This window comes from Neoarthrinium moseri (assembly GCF_022829205.1).
Source record: "Neoarthrinium moseri strain CBS 164.80 chromosome Unknown scaffold2_Wmoseri_CBS_16480, whole genome shotgun sequence".
NCBI lineage: Eukaryota > Fungi > Ascomycota > Sordariomycetes > Amphisphaeriales > Apiosporaceae > Neoarthrinium > Neoarthrinium moseri.
The window spans coordinates 182,861-197,268 of record NW_026055116.1 but is presented as its reverse complement, the minus strand read 5'-3'; the positions used below and the strand labels follow the sequence as shown (position 1 = coordinate 197,268).

Here is a 14,408-nt window from a genome sequence, read left to right as displayed (position 1 = left end):
GGTGCTGCTCGGTCGGATCTAGGAAGCCGATAAACGTCCGGTATTAAGTTTATATATACAGTTACCACGCAGACGCCTCTAGTCTGTAACTCGTGGCGGGCGGCGAGGGTTTGCGGGGCCGGGCCGTCTGGGGTAGATGTGGGTCTGGCTTGATGAACCGAGGCCAATTTACTGGGGCCCCGCGTTACGGGCTGTGATACGACGCAGGTCCATTCAACTTTATTCCGATATCAACATTTTGTTCGGTCTGACGTACTCTGTTTGTCAATATTCATCCAACGTCCCTCTTTGTCCGGAAACACTACCCGAGGCTCTTTACCCAGCATCACCTTGGAGCCACTCCTTTCATAAGCAGTGTCAGAAGTCGCTGCTCCCGCGACCACAACCAGTGACGACATTGACAGCCAGCAAGCTGATCAAAGCGACGGCCTCTCACAACCCTCGTCGGCCTATATCAGCTTTTGCCTTAATCCCAAAGAGTGCCTTGTCAGCAATGTCTGTGCCCAAGGCAGCCGACCTCCCCCCAGGAGTTCCCACCCCACCACGTCTGAACACCAGTCCCCCGGAGGTGCCCAACGCAAAAGTCTCCTTTCCCATACCACACGTCCTGCTCGTGACGCTTAACCGCCCGGATTCCCTCAATGCCATTCCACGGCCTCAGCACTTTGCCCTCGGCCGCCTCTGGGACTGGTTCGATGACGAACCGGCCTTGCGTGTCGCTGTTATCACGGGCACAGGCCGCGCTTTCTGCGCCGGCGCCGATCTGAAAGAGTGGGACGGGCTAAACAGCGCCGGGACCTCCGGCCCCCAGAAGTCCGTAAGCGGCGCGCCGTCGCAGACCTCGACGACGCCGGACGGGAGCACGTCAGAGTCAGAGCAGCGTGCCGGCGCCCGCGACATGCCGGCGTCGCGCTTCCCGCGCGGCGGCTTCGGCGGCATGTCCAACCGCGGCGGCCAGAAGCCGATCCTGGCCGCCGTTAACGGCCTGTGCCTCGGCGGCGGCATGGAGATGGCCATCAACTGCGACATGGTGCTGGCGTCGGAGGACGCCGTCTTCGGGCTGCCCGAGGTCACCATCGGCGTCATCGCGCTGGCGGGAGCGCTGCCGCGCCTCGTGCGCAGCGTCGGCCGCCAGCGCGCCGCCGAGATGGCCCTCGGGGGCAAGAAATACGGCGCCGAGGAGATGCGGCGCTGGGGGCTCGTCAACGAGGTCGTGCCCGCGGGCGACGCGGAGGGCGCCGCCGCCGATGGCCTGGGCCGGACCCGCGTCCTGGCCAAGGCGCTCGAGTGGGCCGCGCGCATAGCGGGCAACAGCCCTGACGCCGTGGTCGTCAGCAGGGAGGGGCTCAAGCTTGGCTGGGAGGGTGTTGGGCCCGAGGTCGGCACCAACATGCTGATTCACGGCTGGTACGGCCGCATGGAAAAGGGCGAGAACATGCGGGAGGGCGTCAAGAGCTTTGTGGAGCGGAGGAAGCCCGTATGGGTTGATAGTAAGCTGTAAGTCGCATGGTGAACTGAAGTGTAAGTGCAGCGGAGCACAGTGTCGTTATACACAAAGAATAATCAAATGTCTTCCTTCTTCGTTGTTCAAAGTAAGAGTCGATGAGCACCCAGACCATTGGGTTGGAAGAGCGCCGATGTTGCTTGTTTGACACAATTACGGAGCATTATAAATCTGTAGTCAGGCACGCTTAGACTTCTAAGCCAACAAACGCAGCACAGATACGCAAGTTGGTCATGGGAATTCATGGGTAGATTTGCTAATAACCCAATGACAATGGTTCGCCTTCAGCTGTAGTATAGCAGTGACATTCTGGTCCGCGGTTTTCCAGCTGCCAAGATGTTACGGAGTTATTCTCTATTCGCTGATAATATACAAACAATTCTAGACGATCCGTGCCAAGCTAGTTCATTTATCCAAGCATCCAATCCAAGAAAGCTTGCTTTCCACGACATTCTCGCAGGCCTGGCAGCCTGGTAGGGCAATTACGGCTCTAGCAGCCGTGCGGAGAAGTTTGGGGTATTCTGTGGAGAGCCCTGCTACCCCAGTGTGGAGAATCTGACGACGGACATGTTTCCCTCTTATTCCATCAATCACCGTCACCCGCCAAGAGAGCTCATATACAAATTTTGGATCTAAGCAGCGTCTCCACGTGCAGTGAGCGAACGAGCGCCAGGGAACTGAACCCCGACATTCAGTCTATCGGGAGTCGGCACTGAGTTGCACGCTCTTGTGATAGGTGGAAGAGCACTTCATCAGATCATCGTTCTACTCTCCAGGACTACGCCACACACTCGACATAGACGAAGATGTTGGGGCTCTCGTTCGTGCTTACCCCTGTCCGTGTTACCGGGTTTGGAGAAGATGCAGGGCCTCGAGATTGTGGTTACGACGCTGTAGAGGGGACATAAAAAGTCCAGCTATATCCCGTTCGCCTTCACCAGGAAGATCTGACTTACAACCGGACTGCTCAGGCATTACTCCATAACCTGCAAAGTCAGTCATAATGCGGTCATCTTCTCTTTTCATTGCCTTGTCGGCCGTTGCTGGAGCCGTTGCAAGCTTTGGCGAGCTCCCGGCTGGCGTCCCCAGGAACGTTGACGAGTTCCGTGCCAAACACCCTTACAAGCGGTCAACAGGCTGCGGTGGCAAGAGACGAATTGTCACCATCAGGGACTCGAAGAACGAGACAGATGATGTCGCTGACGAGTTTCTCGAGGGACTGCAAAAGGCAAACCACGGTGGCACCCTGTACCTGCCTAAGGACAAGCTGTACATCATCGGCAAGCCGCTTGACTTGACCTTCCTGGACGACGTTCAGGTCCACTGGGACGGCGAGGTCAAGTTCACCAACGACACCCCCTACTGGCAGGCGAACGCCTTTGCACACCCGTTCCAGAACTCGCTCATGTTCTGGAAATGGGGAGGCAAGGACATCAAGATCCACGGTGAGGGCATCCTGAACGGCAACGGCCAGCGCTGGTGGAACGAGTTTGCCGGTCTCGAGATCTTGGACCCAGACAATGAATACCTGCGACCCATCCTGTTCTACGCTGAGAACGCGACCAACTTCCAGATGGAGGGTATTCACGAGAAGGACTCGCCTTGCTGGACCAACTTCGTCGTCACCTCCCAGGGTGTCTCGTTCAAGAACGTCATCGTCACCGCCGAGTCGAACAATGCCTCTTCGCTGCCCAAGAACACGGACTTTTTCGACTCTCTGAACGTCGTGGACTTGACAGTCGAGAAGGTCTGGGTCAACATTGGCGATGACTGCTTTTCGCCCAAGTCCAATGCCACTAACGTCCACGTCGACACCATGTATTGCAACGGTAAGCTGGATAAAGCACTTCACAAGATATCAAGACACAACATGCTGATAACTTCTAGGTACCCACGGCCAGTCAATGGGTTCCGTCGGTCAGTACAAGGGAGAGTACAGCTACATCCAGGATGTTGTAATTGAAAACGTGTGGTTGCTTAACGGCCAGCACGGTGCTCGCATAAAGACCTGGGCTGGTCCGGATGTTGGCTACGGATTCGTTGACAACGTTACCTTCAGGTATAGTCGCTGGCCCTTCATGATTTGCAACCGCTAACCTTGCCACAGGAACTTCTGGCAGGCGAACAACGAGTACTCGGCCTTCCTTGACTCTTGCTACTTCAACGTTAGTTCTCCCTGTCTGAAGCGTTCGTTCACATTCGCCATTTTGACTAACATTCGGATACAGATCAACGCCAGCACTTGCGCTGCCTACCCCAGCCAGATGAACATCACCAACGTCCTCTTCGAGAACTTCTCGGGCTACACGTCGGGCAAGTACGGCACAGCTGTCGCCAAGCTGACGTGCTCGAGCAACCCCAACGCCGTGTGCGACAACATCCAGTTCCGCAACTTCAACGTCACCTCGCCCTGCGGCGATGCCGTCATTCTGTGCGATGGTATCAAGGGCGGGCTTGGTACCGACTGTGTTGCCTCCAACTCGACCGAGGGCATTGCTGCCCTGAAATCTACTTGCACTGTCCCTCAGGCGACTAGCACCGTTACTCCGTGGTAGATCGGAGGCCTTTTTGGAATCCTAATGAGAGGAAAAGTGCACAGAGCAGTGTTGGGAAAAGTTACGTGTTCTTGTAGATATATAGGGTTGTAATGATTAATGCATATGGGTCTTAATTGACCTTCCTCTGGATCTATGCGTTTGCCTAAACTCAGCTGAGACTCGAATTCCTCAGGCGCCGGCTTTTTATCCATCGGGCATTGTTACGTGCCCTTTTGAGCGTCGTCCTGAGTCGCTAGGGACTGGAAATTCGGCTTCTAGTTGACGAAAAAGGCTTTCTGTAACTGAATGATTTCGTCATAGCCCAAGATTTGTTGGAAACCTCAACACGCGTAATCAGGTGTGCAATCAGGTCTTGACTTCGTCAATTGCGCATGAGAACTATACCAAAATCCATGCATTACGATGGCGTCAAGTGTACATACACCTTCACAAGCTCCTGGGTGGCCGGTTGGAACGGGAATGTTGTTCTGCCTTCCTCATCTTTGTGCTCATATGTATCACAGTTGAACCTCGACACCGCCTCTCCCTTGAACGGCGATGGGGGTTTGCTCCAGACGTGCGTCACCGCATCGTGGGCGCACTCAATCTGGATGCCCTTCCACCCCTCTGCAGCCGACTTTCGCATCATGTAGCGCGCGAGAAGCTTCATGAACCCGTGCCCTTCCTCCCCTACTTTGGTGGCCGTTGCATTGCGAAACAATACCTGCGCCGGGCCCGTCGCCTTCCAGCTGCTCGGCTCCCGTTCATCGCGTTCCTCGAGGAGTTTGAACGCGATGAGGAGTGGGGGCAGCGCAGCAATCATAGGCGTCAGCTTCTCCAAGTCTAGCGCGTTGATGCTATCGTAGGCCAAGGCGACTGAGACGAGTGGGAAGTCCATCTGCTCCAGGAGCTCTTTGCCCCCGGCTGACGCGTCATCAAGCTTCCAGTACAACTTCCCTCCAGTCGCCGCCGAAGCCGGCTGTTTGAACTTGTATTCCTTGTCAAAAATCCCGAGAGACAGGCCGGAGTCAATCTGGTGATCGACCAGGTAGTCGGCAGTCCGGAACAAGTCGTAGCAGCGCTGGGTCGCGTCCTGACGATAGATCTGAGACCATACCGGGGACGCGAACAGGTTACTGTGAGAGACAATTGCTTTGGCCCATTCTGCATGCTCCGGGCCAAGAGTACGGATCTCGTAGCGGGATGGGAGATGGCTCTCGATAGTCATGGCGGCGGCATTGGGCCTCTAATCGGAAGAATTCACCCCACGATTGGCACTTGGTGTTATTTGTACTCGCGGTGCTACAAGGGACAGATCCATTTGGTTATGAGCAGGGAGCGCAGGGGGTGTTGGCAAATTCTGTCAGCACATCTCACGCATAGTTATCAGGCCGACCTATAGCTTGTCTCGGCCAACCGCATCATGTCACCAGAGACAGGCGAGCGCCGGACTCACCAATGAGCAAGACGTGCTGAGCGGCTGGTGAGAAAATAGCCCAATCGGGGTCGGCGTCACGTCTGCTTCCTTGCATGGCCAGGTGGAATCCGGCGAGCCAATTTGGGGTGCTTGTTATCAAAGAGCATCTTTCGGCGCATGCCGAGCTGATATTCTGTGCAATCTCAATCGACCGACGAGAAAGACAAAGTACAGAGTACTATGCGACAGTTGTCGATGTTGATTTACAGTTGCGGGACCGGCAGACACCCCACTGGAGGCTGTAGGGCTTGTCAACCTGCACTGGGCACCGGCAAATGTGTCAATTCCAGCGCCCTCCACCTGTGGCACGGCCCAGCAGCCTTTTTCACTCCAGCGGAATTCCGACCACCGCAACGGTCTGTTGAGTAATTGAAATACAACTAGGAGCAAAGCTCCAAGACATCGCCATAATGGTCCCCAACATACGCCAGGTCATTCCGGGGGCCGCTATCAGCATCGTTCTCAAGGCGGATCAGCCCACAGGTCGCGAGGTGCAAGGCATCGTGAAAGACGTACTCACACGTGGTGACCACCACCGCGGTATCAAGGTCCGCTTGGCGGACGGGCGCATCGGCCGGGTGCAACGGATGGATTCCGGTGCTGCTGGGTCCAGGGAAGGCACGAGTGGCGCTTCGGCGCCCGGTGCCGGCGATAGCAACCAGCCGCCGCCAGCCTTTGACGCGCTGCCTCCTCCGCGGCACTCGGGCCGGCGTCCACGGTACCGTGATATTCGCTCCGATGAGCCGCTCGAGGCTCCCCAGGAGCAGATCGACCTGGGTGCCTACATTGTGGCGCCGAAGCGGAAGGGCAAAGGTCGCAAGTCACGGCCGCTCGACGAGGACGTGCCTGATGATCAGCCAAGTGCTCCCGCAACCGGGAGTGGTGGGATTGCTGATGTTTCGTCGGCGACTGCGACTTGTCCAGTTTGCGGTACTTTCGAGGGCGACGAAGCCGCTGTTGCACACCATGTTGCTGAGCACTTTGAGTGAGGCTATCACCAATCTGGAGGGCCCACTCCGCAACCAGCTTTTGCTGACCATTCTCGCTGAAGTGGCCCCCGGACACGGTCCAAACAGAATGCGAAGCATCTAGTAAGACTCTTGGTATTCCATTATTCAGAACTCGTGGGTCCCTGATCGAGTGACGTATGCAGGGTCTTGTTTGACGCGTTAGGAAACGGACACCTTGATGGTCATGGGAGGCAAAGAGGACCATCAGGGTCCTCGGCCACGCGACCTCTCACAAAGCCACGACCTCGGTACTCATGAATTAATTTCCTTGTTTCCATTCATATGCTCTCGAATACTCAGATTTTACCGCTCCCACACGACCAAGCTGCCTTGACATAATCAGGATTGACGCGGCTACCCACAATGGCTAGCGATCTGGACTCGGCAACGCATCTTCACGATGTGCTGATCGTTGGAGCAGGGCCTTGTGGACTTGCAGTTGCCAGCCGACTCAGTGAGCACATGCCCGCGGCCAGTTTCACCGACGATGAGCATAACAGAAAAATATGGCATTGGATGCAAAGGGGCAAGGGGAAGATGAGCTACAAGGCTCGGAAGACTGGTGATGTTACACCTGCGGACTCGTGCTCGAGAAGGGCCAAGGGCAACTTGCCGGATATTGTGGTTCTTGATGCCACTGCGGATAAGTGGATGGCTAGATGGGACACTCTGTTCAAGACATTTGACATCTCGCACCTACGCAGCCCCATGTTCTTCCACTTTGACCCGGCTGAACGCGACGGTCTCCTATCGTACACACATATGAACGGCAGAGAGCGCGAGCTGAGGGAGATCCGAGGATGCGTTGGCAAGGAGCTGAGCAAGCATCAGCGCAAGATGAGGGAGAGGGGTCGTCGAGAGTAAGTCTGGAAGCACTGTCTACCGCTGTCAGAGCAGTGTGACTAACTGAAGTAGGCCTGGGGGCCAGCCTACCATCGACGAGCGCGACCGCAACGACTATTTTGTGCCCTCGACGCCCCTCTTTGCTTCGCATTGTGGATGCATCATTGATCGCTACCATCTCCGCGACGATATCGTCCGACAAGGAAAGGTTGTGGACATCACCTTCGACTACTACGATGCAGTCTGCGAAACTGACAAAGTATTTCGAGTCCAAACCGACAACCAAGTCTACTTCTCCCGGACAGCTGTTCTTGCTGTTGGCCCAGCAAATGAGGCAACGATCCCTGCGACGCCTGGTGTGGACAACCCCATAGCGATGACCCATGCTATGAAAATCAAGGAGTTCCCATCTCAGCAAATACAAGCCAAGATCGAAGCCAAGAGAACAACGAATATAGTGGTTGTGGGTGGGGGGTTGACATCGGCACAACTGGCTGATCTGGCGCTGCGAAGAGGTGTCACTCGTGTATGGCTCATCATGCGCGGCCCTCTGAAAGTCAAGCCTTTCGACGTCGGTTTGGAATGGGTCGGGAAGTTTCGCAATTTCGAGCAGGCTGCATTCTGGACTGCAGACTCAGACTCGGAGCGCTGGGAAAAAATCAAGGCAGCAAGGAACGGAGGTAGCATTACTCCTCCGTACAAAAAGATTCTTGATCAGCACATCAATAAGGGCAAAGTCATACTGTCGCTTCACACTACCATCAAAACCAAGGCCTGGGACGAGAAAAGCCAGACTTGGGACATAGAACTCTCCGGAGGTCATCCCCAGAAGCTGCCGCCCATCGACCATATCTATTTCGCTACCGGCGTACAGAGCAACTTTGAAACACTCCCTTATATCCAATCCCTGCAGGCTCAGTACCCGGTCTCAAACTGCGGTGGCCTTCCGTGCATTACGGAAGACATGCAATGGAGTGACGAGGTGCCGCTTTTCCTCGCTGGCAGACTGGGGGGCCTCCAACTAGGGCCGGGTGCCCCGAACCTGGTGGGTGCCCGGATAGGCGCCGAGCGGATCTCGTGGGCCATTGAAGACATCCTGAGTGAGCAAAAGGATGAGAAGTCCCCCGATCAGGGTGCGCAGCATGACTACCTTACAGCAAGGGGTAGCCGATATGAGGCTCTCGCGGAAGAATAGGCTGGTACTGTTGCAAACAGGGCGGGACGTAGTTGAGGTTCTAGCTTCGAGGTTCGTTCATAGCTGTTGCCCGGACTTCGTGGCAGTCTTTGGCTCCAGGTTTGCCCTACGAATACACCAGATCCTCATGACATTGCCCTCGATGGTGTTTCGTCATTGATATGTCATAGCTATTAGAGCGCCTAGTATGCTAGTCTTGTGATGCATACACTCAGTGATAGATGTTGTCGTCGTGGCGCCTGGGGGCCACTGTGGCCACGCCTCCTCTCCAGATCTTCTGATGAGACAGCTCGTGGTACCACATTCTCATCCCAAGAAATTTCAGCTTCCTCACAGCCCTGTCCCAACACAGATGGTATATAGCCTTGATCATCAAACCAAACACTTGATGTCCCGGTGCGATATTTGCCTTAGATGGGTGCATTCGGAGTCCAACTCGTGATTTGACACAACAGCCATAGAGACGAGGCATTACGTTTCAAGAGCACGGAGTTTCCCAGCCAAATTTTATTCAAGCCGGGAATACTACTCGATGCGATTCAGCACTGGAAGTTATAGCATTGCACAGTCCATACGTCACACGACTTATGGTAGTGGTAGCCGCCAGGTTTCATTAGTTTATTGTTCATAAAGCACAAATTTCTCTGTGTTCTGCCTAGTAACTTGTTTGTCTCAAAATACCATGATAGCAATCTCTGGATGGTGCTTCTGTGGCACTTTATCTCATGTACGGTCTTTGTGATGATCCATCATCGCCCCGAAGTTAGGTGTCCCAGACGTATCTGCCCCAATTGAAGGGACAGATCTAGGGCCTTTGAAGACCTTATGCAGACCATAACCGTCCCAGAAGACGATGCCGCAAATTTCTTTTTTCATGTTTTCTCTTTTCTCTCTCGCCTCCTGAAATCGTGTGGCCCGGTTTCCCTTCTGCCTGAGACGACCCAGTATCTCGGGCTACGTCGAAATGACCCCAGGCTGATATATTGTGATATTTACCCTTTAGAAGTCATCGTCATCGTCTTCAGGAGCAATGATTCGTAGCATTCCCTCCGAATCCTGTTCGACGTCGCCGAACAGACTTGCAAGCTCCTCAATAGAGACTTTGTCGTTGAGAGTCTTCCCGGCTTGCATGGCTTTGTCAATCTGCTCCAACTTCTTCTGTTGAAGCTCGTTCAGTCTCTGGTCAATTGTGTCTTTGGTCATAATTCGCTGGAAGTAAGTCTCTTTCTTCTGACTAATTCGGAACACTCGTCCGAACGCCTGCATCTCGATCGAGTGATTCCACCAAAGGTCAATGAGAATCACGCGGTTGGCACAGGTCAAATTCAGGCCTACTCCTCCACATTTCAGTGAAGCAACCTGGAAATGGAATCAGCTCCGAACTTTTGGCTCTATGTCCTCTTATATTACGTACCATAACTTTGACTTCCGGCTTGTCATGAAATCCTTTGATTGCAGCTTCCTTCTGCCTTTTAGACATGTCGCCGAAGAAATAGAGGAATGGTATGCCTTCATCTTGAAGCATGCGGCCTATGATCATTCCCATAGGCTTCCACTGTGTAAAGATGATGATCTTGTCGTCCTCAGCTTCTTTGAGCCATCTAATAGTGGTGTCCTTGACTGCGGTAGCTTTGGAGCTGGGAACCATAGGCTCACCAGGATACTTCTTGTCGCATTCCCGGATAAATTTTGTCGTCGACTTTTTGGCTTTTGGCTGGCAGTCAAAGACGTCATTTCCAAGCTTTCTTTGGTCGCGGCCCCTGATGGTTGCCGGGGCTTCGACAGCTTCAAACATTTCGTACAGATTGCGATCCATGGCATTGACCACGGATTGAGTGCCTTCATTCATCTCAGGCGTCCCAAGTTCTGTGATTATCTCGTCCTCAGCTGCCTCTGTAAGACCAGTCAGAAGTCTATCGCACTCTGGGCATTTGGTATTCCCTTCTTTGTCCTGAAATGTGGTAGCAACATGTTCCGCGATGCATTCGGCGCAAAAGAGATGATCACACTATCAACCAATCAGTAACCACGCACACAATACCAAGTTTGGGAGCACTTACGTCTGAACGTTTTGGTGCTTGGGGTGTTTGAAAACATATTCTGCAAATATGTTCCAGACGACTCTGGAATGCCATGTCGATCTGCTTGTTCATATTCAAATTATAGCCGAACTTGCTAGTGCCAAATTCTGTCGTACCAAATTCTTTCGTACCGCTGTTTGCGTTGAGTTGGTCGAGCTCGTTGGTGACATTTGTACACCAGGCTTTTATCTGCTCGTACACCGGTTGACGTCCACCAATTTCGGCAAGCTTGGTTTTGATCTGGACTAGGTCTCCTGGATGAAGGTCTCGCTTCATGACTGTCTCGAGCAAAAACGGATGAGCCGTGGCTTGACGTAGTCTAAGAAGGTAGAGCAAGTAAAGTTTTACATCCTTCGCTTTTTTAGTTTCGTCTTTATCCAACCCTCGCCGGCGGGATTTGCTCAGGTACTCGTTGAGCTTCTTGATGAAGCGGCTTTGTACAACCCTTGAACTGTTAACTATCATTCCAGAGCCAAATCTCATTCAAATAAGTACCTGTATATGACTCGCTCTTCGTTGGTCAATCTGATTGTTTTATCCTCAGAGTGCGGTGTTGGAATTACGAAGAGCGGCTTCCCCATAAACTTGTCGGAGGATGTACTGGGGAAATGTTAATAGTTTCCGAAATCAATAATTGATAGATACCCTACCGGTGTAGCATGATCTCTGACACCATTTCCTGTAGGCGCTTCGTTGCAGCATCCTAGTGCCGTCAGTAATGATACTACATACGTAGTAGCGTCGCTCAACTGACATCTTTGGTGTTACTATATTTTTTCTGGAATTCAGGGAAGTCACTGACAAATCCCGCCTTGACAAACTTCAGATATGGGTAGAACTCTATTTGCAACCATATTAGCGAACCTTTGTCAACCAAATTGTGTTCTAGTAATTCTTACCGTCAAGGGAGTTTTGCAGCGGGGTTCCAGACATCGCCCATCGAAGACGCCCCGGAAGATCGCAACAAGCCAAGGAAGCTATATCATATCAGCAGTTATTCTTAAAGTTTCATATGCTCACTAACTCTGAGAATTCTTGTTCTTGATGGCATGCGCTTCATCTAGGACTACTCTCCAGAAGTCAATCTTGAACAACGGTCCAAGTTTAGCCTTGAATTTCTCTTCGTATTCCTCGCCTTTATAGCCTTCCTCACGGAGATCCTTCAGATACTGTGCTGAAGGATACTCGGCCAGAATCTCATGGTATGTTGTTAAGCTATATCATCGGTTAAACTAAGCCAAACGTCAGTGTGGAGCACTTACATAATGTCAACAGCTGTCAGTGCGCTTTTCGGGAGGCCCATGCTCATCTTGTAGACCAAGACCTCTTGCGAATGCGTAGCTTTGATATGTTTCTGGATTTCGGCCTTCCATTGAGACAAAAGACTCGATGGTACTACAATCAAAGTAGTTTTACTCCACCTTTGCAAATCATTCTCTGAAGGCTGGTTGTTGACAATGCATGCCAGCATTTCCACTGTCTTTCCCATGCCCATCTCATCAGCCACCAGGCCACCAAAAGGAGCGTTCTCGTTAAACTCCCTTCTCAGCATCCAGGCAGAGCCAATGATCTGGTGGTTCTTTAGTAGGGCTTGCATGCCATTGACCTCCCATTCTCCATTATTAGCTTTGCACATGTTGTAGCCAAATGCTTCTGATGCGAATTTGAGAGTGCGTCTGTCGGCGGCGGTTCTTGCAGAATCAGATGTAGCGCCACCTGTAAGCTGATTGAGTTGGTCTATTTTTGTTTTGGCCGTCACATTTGTCTCTTTCACATCGCCGAATTTCAAGCGAGCTTCGATGGGGTTATTGAAGCAAAGACTATGAAAGAATTTCGCTCGTGGGTCTTCCAAATCAGGCGAGGCTTTCTTGGTCACTTTTGCTGATTTTGTTGTCTTCTTGGCCTTCTTGCTGGAACGCGTATGAGCAGCGTCATCTGAGGGCTTTCGCTTCTTGAAGCCTCCACAAATGTCGAAGCCACTGCCGTGCTTAGCAAAATATTCTTTCGCTGTTTTCGCCCTGGGTCCCAATTTCTTTCTTGGCTTCGCGGTTGGCTCAGTTGCGATGCCATCACGGCACATATGGTCGGCCGGTCCAGTACCAAGTGCTACATCATGGCTGTCGGAGACTTTTAGTCTGACCTTCTCTGCCTGGATTTTGCCTTCCAGTATACGAAGCCGAACTCGCTCATGAGCTGTCATCTGTCCTGACGCCTGCTTCTCTTGAAGCTCATCACATTTGGTAATCATCTCCCTGAGTTCGTCCATGGCCATGTCGTACTCGACTTGCTCATGCATGCCAATGTCTACCGCCTGCTCGAAGTATGTGGTGTCCTGAACGTTGGAGTTACGTCTTTTTCCTGACGTAAAGTCATCATCACTGCCGGGAGAGTAGTCACCGGAGTCATCCTCTTCAACAAACAGTCCGCTGTCACTGTCCGAATCCATGCCATCAACGTGGCGGGGAGAGTAAGTATACGCGACTTCGCTTCCATCGGCATCAAGATCCATCGGCTGGCTCGCATCGTCTTGATTCAATTTGGGTTCAGACTTGGCGGTCCATGTACATGTTGTCTTATCAACATTACCCGTGAGGTCAATAAAGTCATCGTCCGAATTAGGGTACGAAGAGAATGGATCGCGGGCAACATGTGAGGGTCGCTTTGACCCCAAGTGCTCTATATCATTAGGCTTCTGGTCGAGATTCTCATCTTCAGATTGTAAATCCTTGTTATCTTCGTCGTCACTCAGAGGGTCGATTACTGCATCGGTATAAACATATGGTCTCCTTGTACTGCTGGGAGACTTTTCCTTCTTGATGATTGATGGCTGTTCCTGGGCTGCAGCGACGTGCTGCACGACTTCCGATACAGAGGCTGAAGTGGCATTCGCAGCTCTAGAACGTGCGGTGTCAGTTATGTCAGACGGCCTTTTCGTCTGGTTTGAATCCTCGTCTCCCTGCGCCATCACATTTCTTGCTGTGGGGCTTGGTGTGATGTGGTCGGATGTAGTAGTCAAAAGAGTTGGATTTCCCATAATGTGAGCTTGACCCTCTGGGCCTGGTGTCGGTGAATGATGTTGCTCGGAATTTTCTAGCCGCATTTTTTCTGCATTCAGGTCACTCTGCGGCAGTGAAGCACCCGTGGGAGAGGTATGGACCTCAGCACCTGATGCAGCAGAAGTACTCACGTTTTCCTCAGCGCTGGACACTGGCTGGTATTGAGGAGCTGACTTTTCACGAGTGTGCTCAAGGGTACTTGAATCGGCGATTAGTAATTGTGAAGGCGCCATTGTAGCATCAGCTCCTGTCGCACTCGTAGGAGAAGCAGTTGCTTCTGGGGTAGGTGCCGTCCCATCCATCAAATTCATGATGGGATGGGATAGGCCGCGGGTACGCTGGAATCGGAAAATTGTGAGGAAATAGAGGGCTTCTCGACGAGATGAAACTCAAGTGAGTTATTTTGGGCAGTGAAATCCGTTCCTGATTGGAGACACTGTAATGAGAAGAGAATTTAACAGCTTGGGTGCTGGATCACAAGCAGAAGTATGTTGGCGTGTGATCTTGGTAGAGCCCAGAGGAATTTTGTTGTGAACTTGAGGGTTACTTTCAAGCTTGGCTGCGGAGAGAGTTGCATCTGCACCTGCCGTAGAAGAAGCAAGGCGGAGCGTGATTCACTTCCGGATTCAAGTTGGTTGTCCCGATGTAGTCATTGGGCAGGAATCTAGAAGACTGCCTGCACAGGTACAAGCTGAGTATGTGGAA

The 14,408-nt window shown here is 52.5% G+C and overlaps 6 protein-coding genes across 6 annotated transcripts; 4 read left to right on the top strand and 2 right to left on the bottom strand.

Annotated features, from left to right (window-relative positions):
- Positions 1–493: 493 nt before the first annotated feature.
- JN550_000811 (uncharacterized protein) lies at positions 494–1,501 on the top strand (the record flags this gene model as incomplete). Its single annotated transcript, XM_049320033.1, has 1 exon — positions 494–1,501. One exon carries the CDS (start codon positions 494–496, stop codon positions 1,499–1,501), a length of 1,008 nt encoding a protein of 335 aa, XP_049176717.1.
- Positions 1,502–2,507: 1,006 nt separating this feature from the next.
- JN550_000810 (uncharacterized protein) lies at positions 2,508–4,059 on the top strand (the record flags this gene model as incomplete). The annotated part of the gene is made up of 4 exons (XM_049320022.1): positions 2,508–3,333; positions 3,392–3,563; positions 3,612–3,669; positions 3,733–4,059. 4 exons carry the CDS (start codon positions 2,508–2,510, stop codon positions 4,057–4,059), a joined length of 1,383 nt encoding a protein of 460 aa, XP_049176716.1.
- Positions 4,060–4,459: 400 nt separating this feature from the next.
- Positions 4,460–5,269, bottom strand: JN550_000809 (uncharacterized protein; the record flags this gene model as incomplete). The annotated part of the gene is made up of 1 exon (XM_049320011.1): positions 4,460–5,269. The coding sequence occupies one exon, from the start codon at positions 5,267–5,269 to the stop codon at positions 4,460–4,462; it is 810 nt and encodes a 269-aa protein (XP_049176715.1).
- Positions 5,270–5,928: 659 nt separating this feature from the next.
- On the top strand, positions 5,929–6,507 carry JN550_000808 (uncharacterized protein; the record flags this gene model as incomplete). Its single annotated transcript, XM_049320000.1, has 1 exon — positions 5,929–6,507. One exon carries the CDS (start codon positions 5,929–5,931, stop codon positions 6,505–6,507), a length of 579 nt encoding a protein of 192 aa, XP_049176714.1.
- A 384-nt stretch (positions 6,508–6,891) lies between these two features.
- JN550_000807 (uncharacterized protein) lies at positions 6,892–8,566 on the top strand (the record flags this gene model as incomplete). Its single annotated transcript, XM_049319989.1, has 2 exons — positions 6,892–7,388; positions 7,444–8,566. 2 exons carry the CDS (start codon positions 6,892–6,894, stop codon positions 8,564–8,566), a joined length of 1,620 nt encoding a protein of 539 aa, XP_049176713.1.
- Positions 8,567–9,565: 999 nt separating this feature from the next.
- JN550_000806 (uncharacterized protein) lies at positions 9,566–14,014 on the bottom strand (the record flags this gene model as incomplete). Its single annotated transcript, XM_049319978.1, has 9 exons — positions 9,566–9,925; positions 9,981–10,574; positions 10,627–11,092; positions 11,143–11,247; positions 11,298–11,350; positions 11,402–11,487; positions 11,547–11,624; positions 11,672–11,862; positions 11,910–14,014. 9 exons carry the CDS (start codon positions 14,012–14,014, stop codon positions 9,566–9,568), a joined length of 4,038 nt encoding a protein of 1,345 aa, XP_049176712.1.
- Between the last annotated feature and the right edge of the window lie 394 nt (positions 14,015–14,408).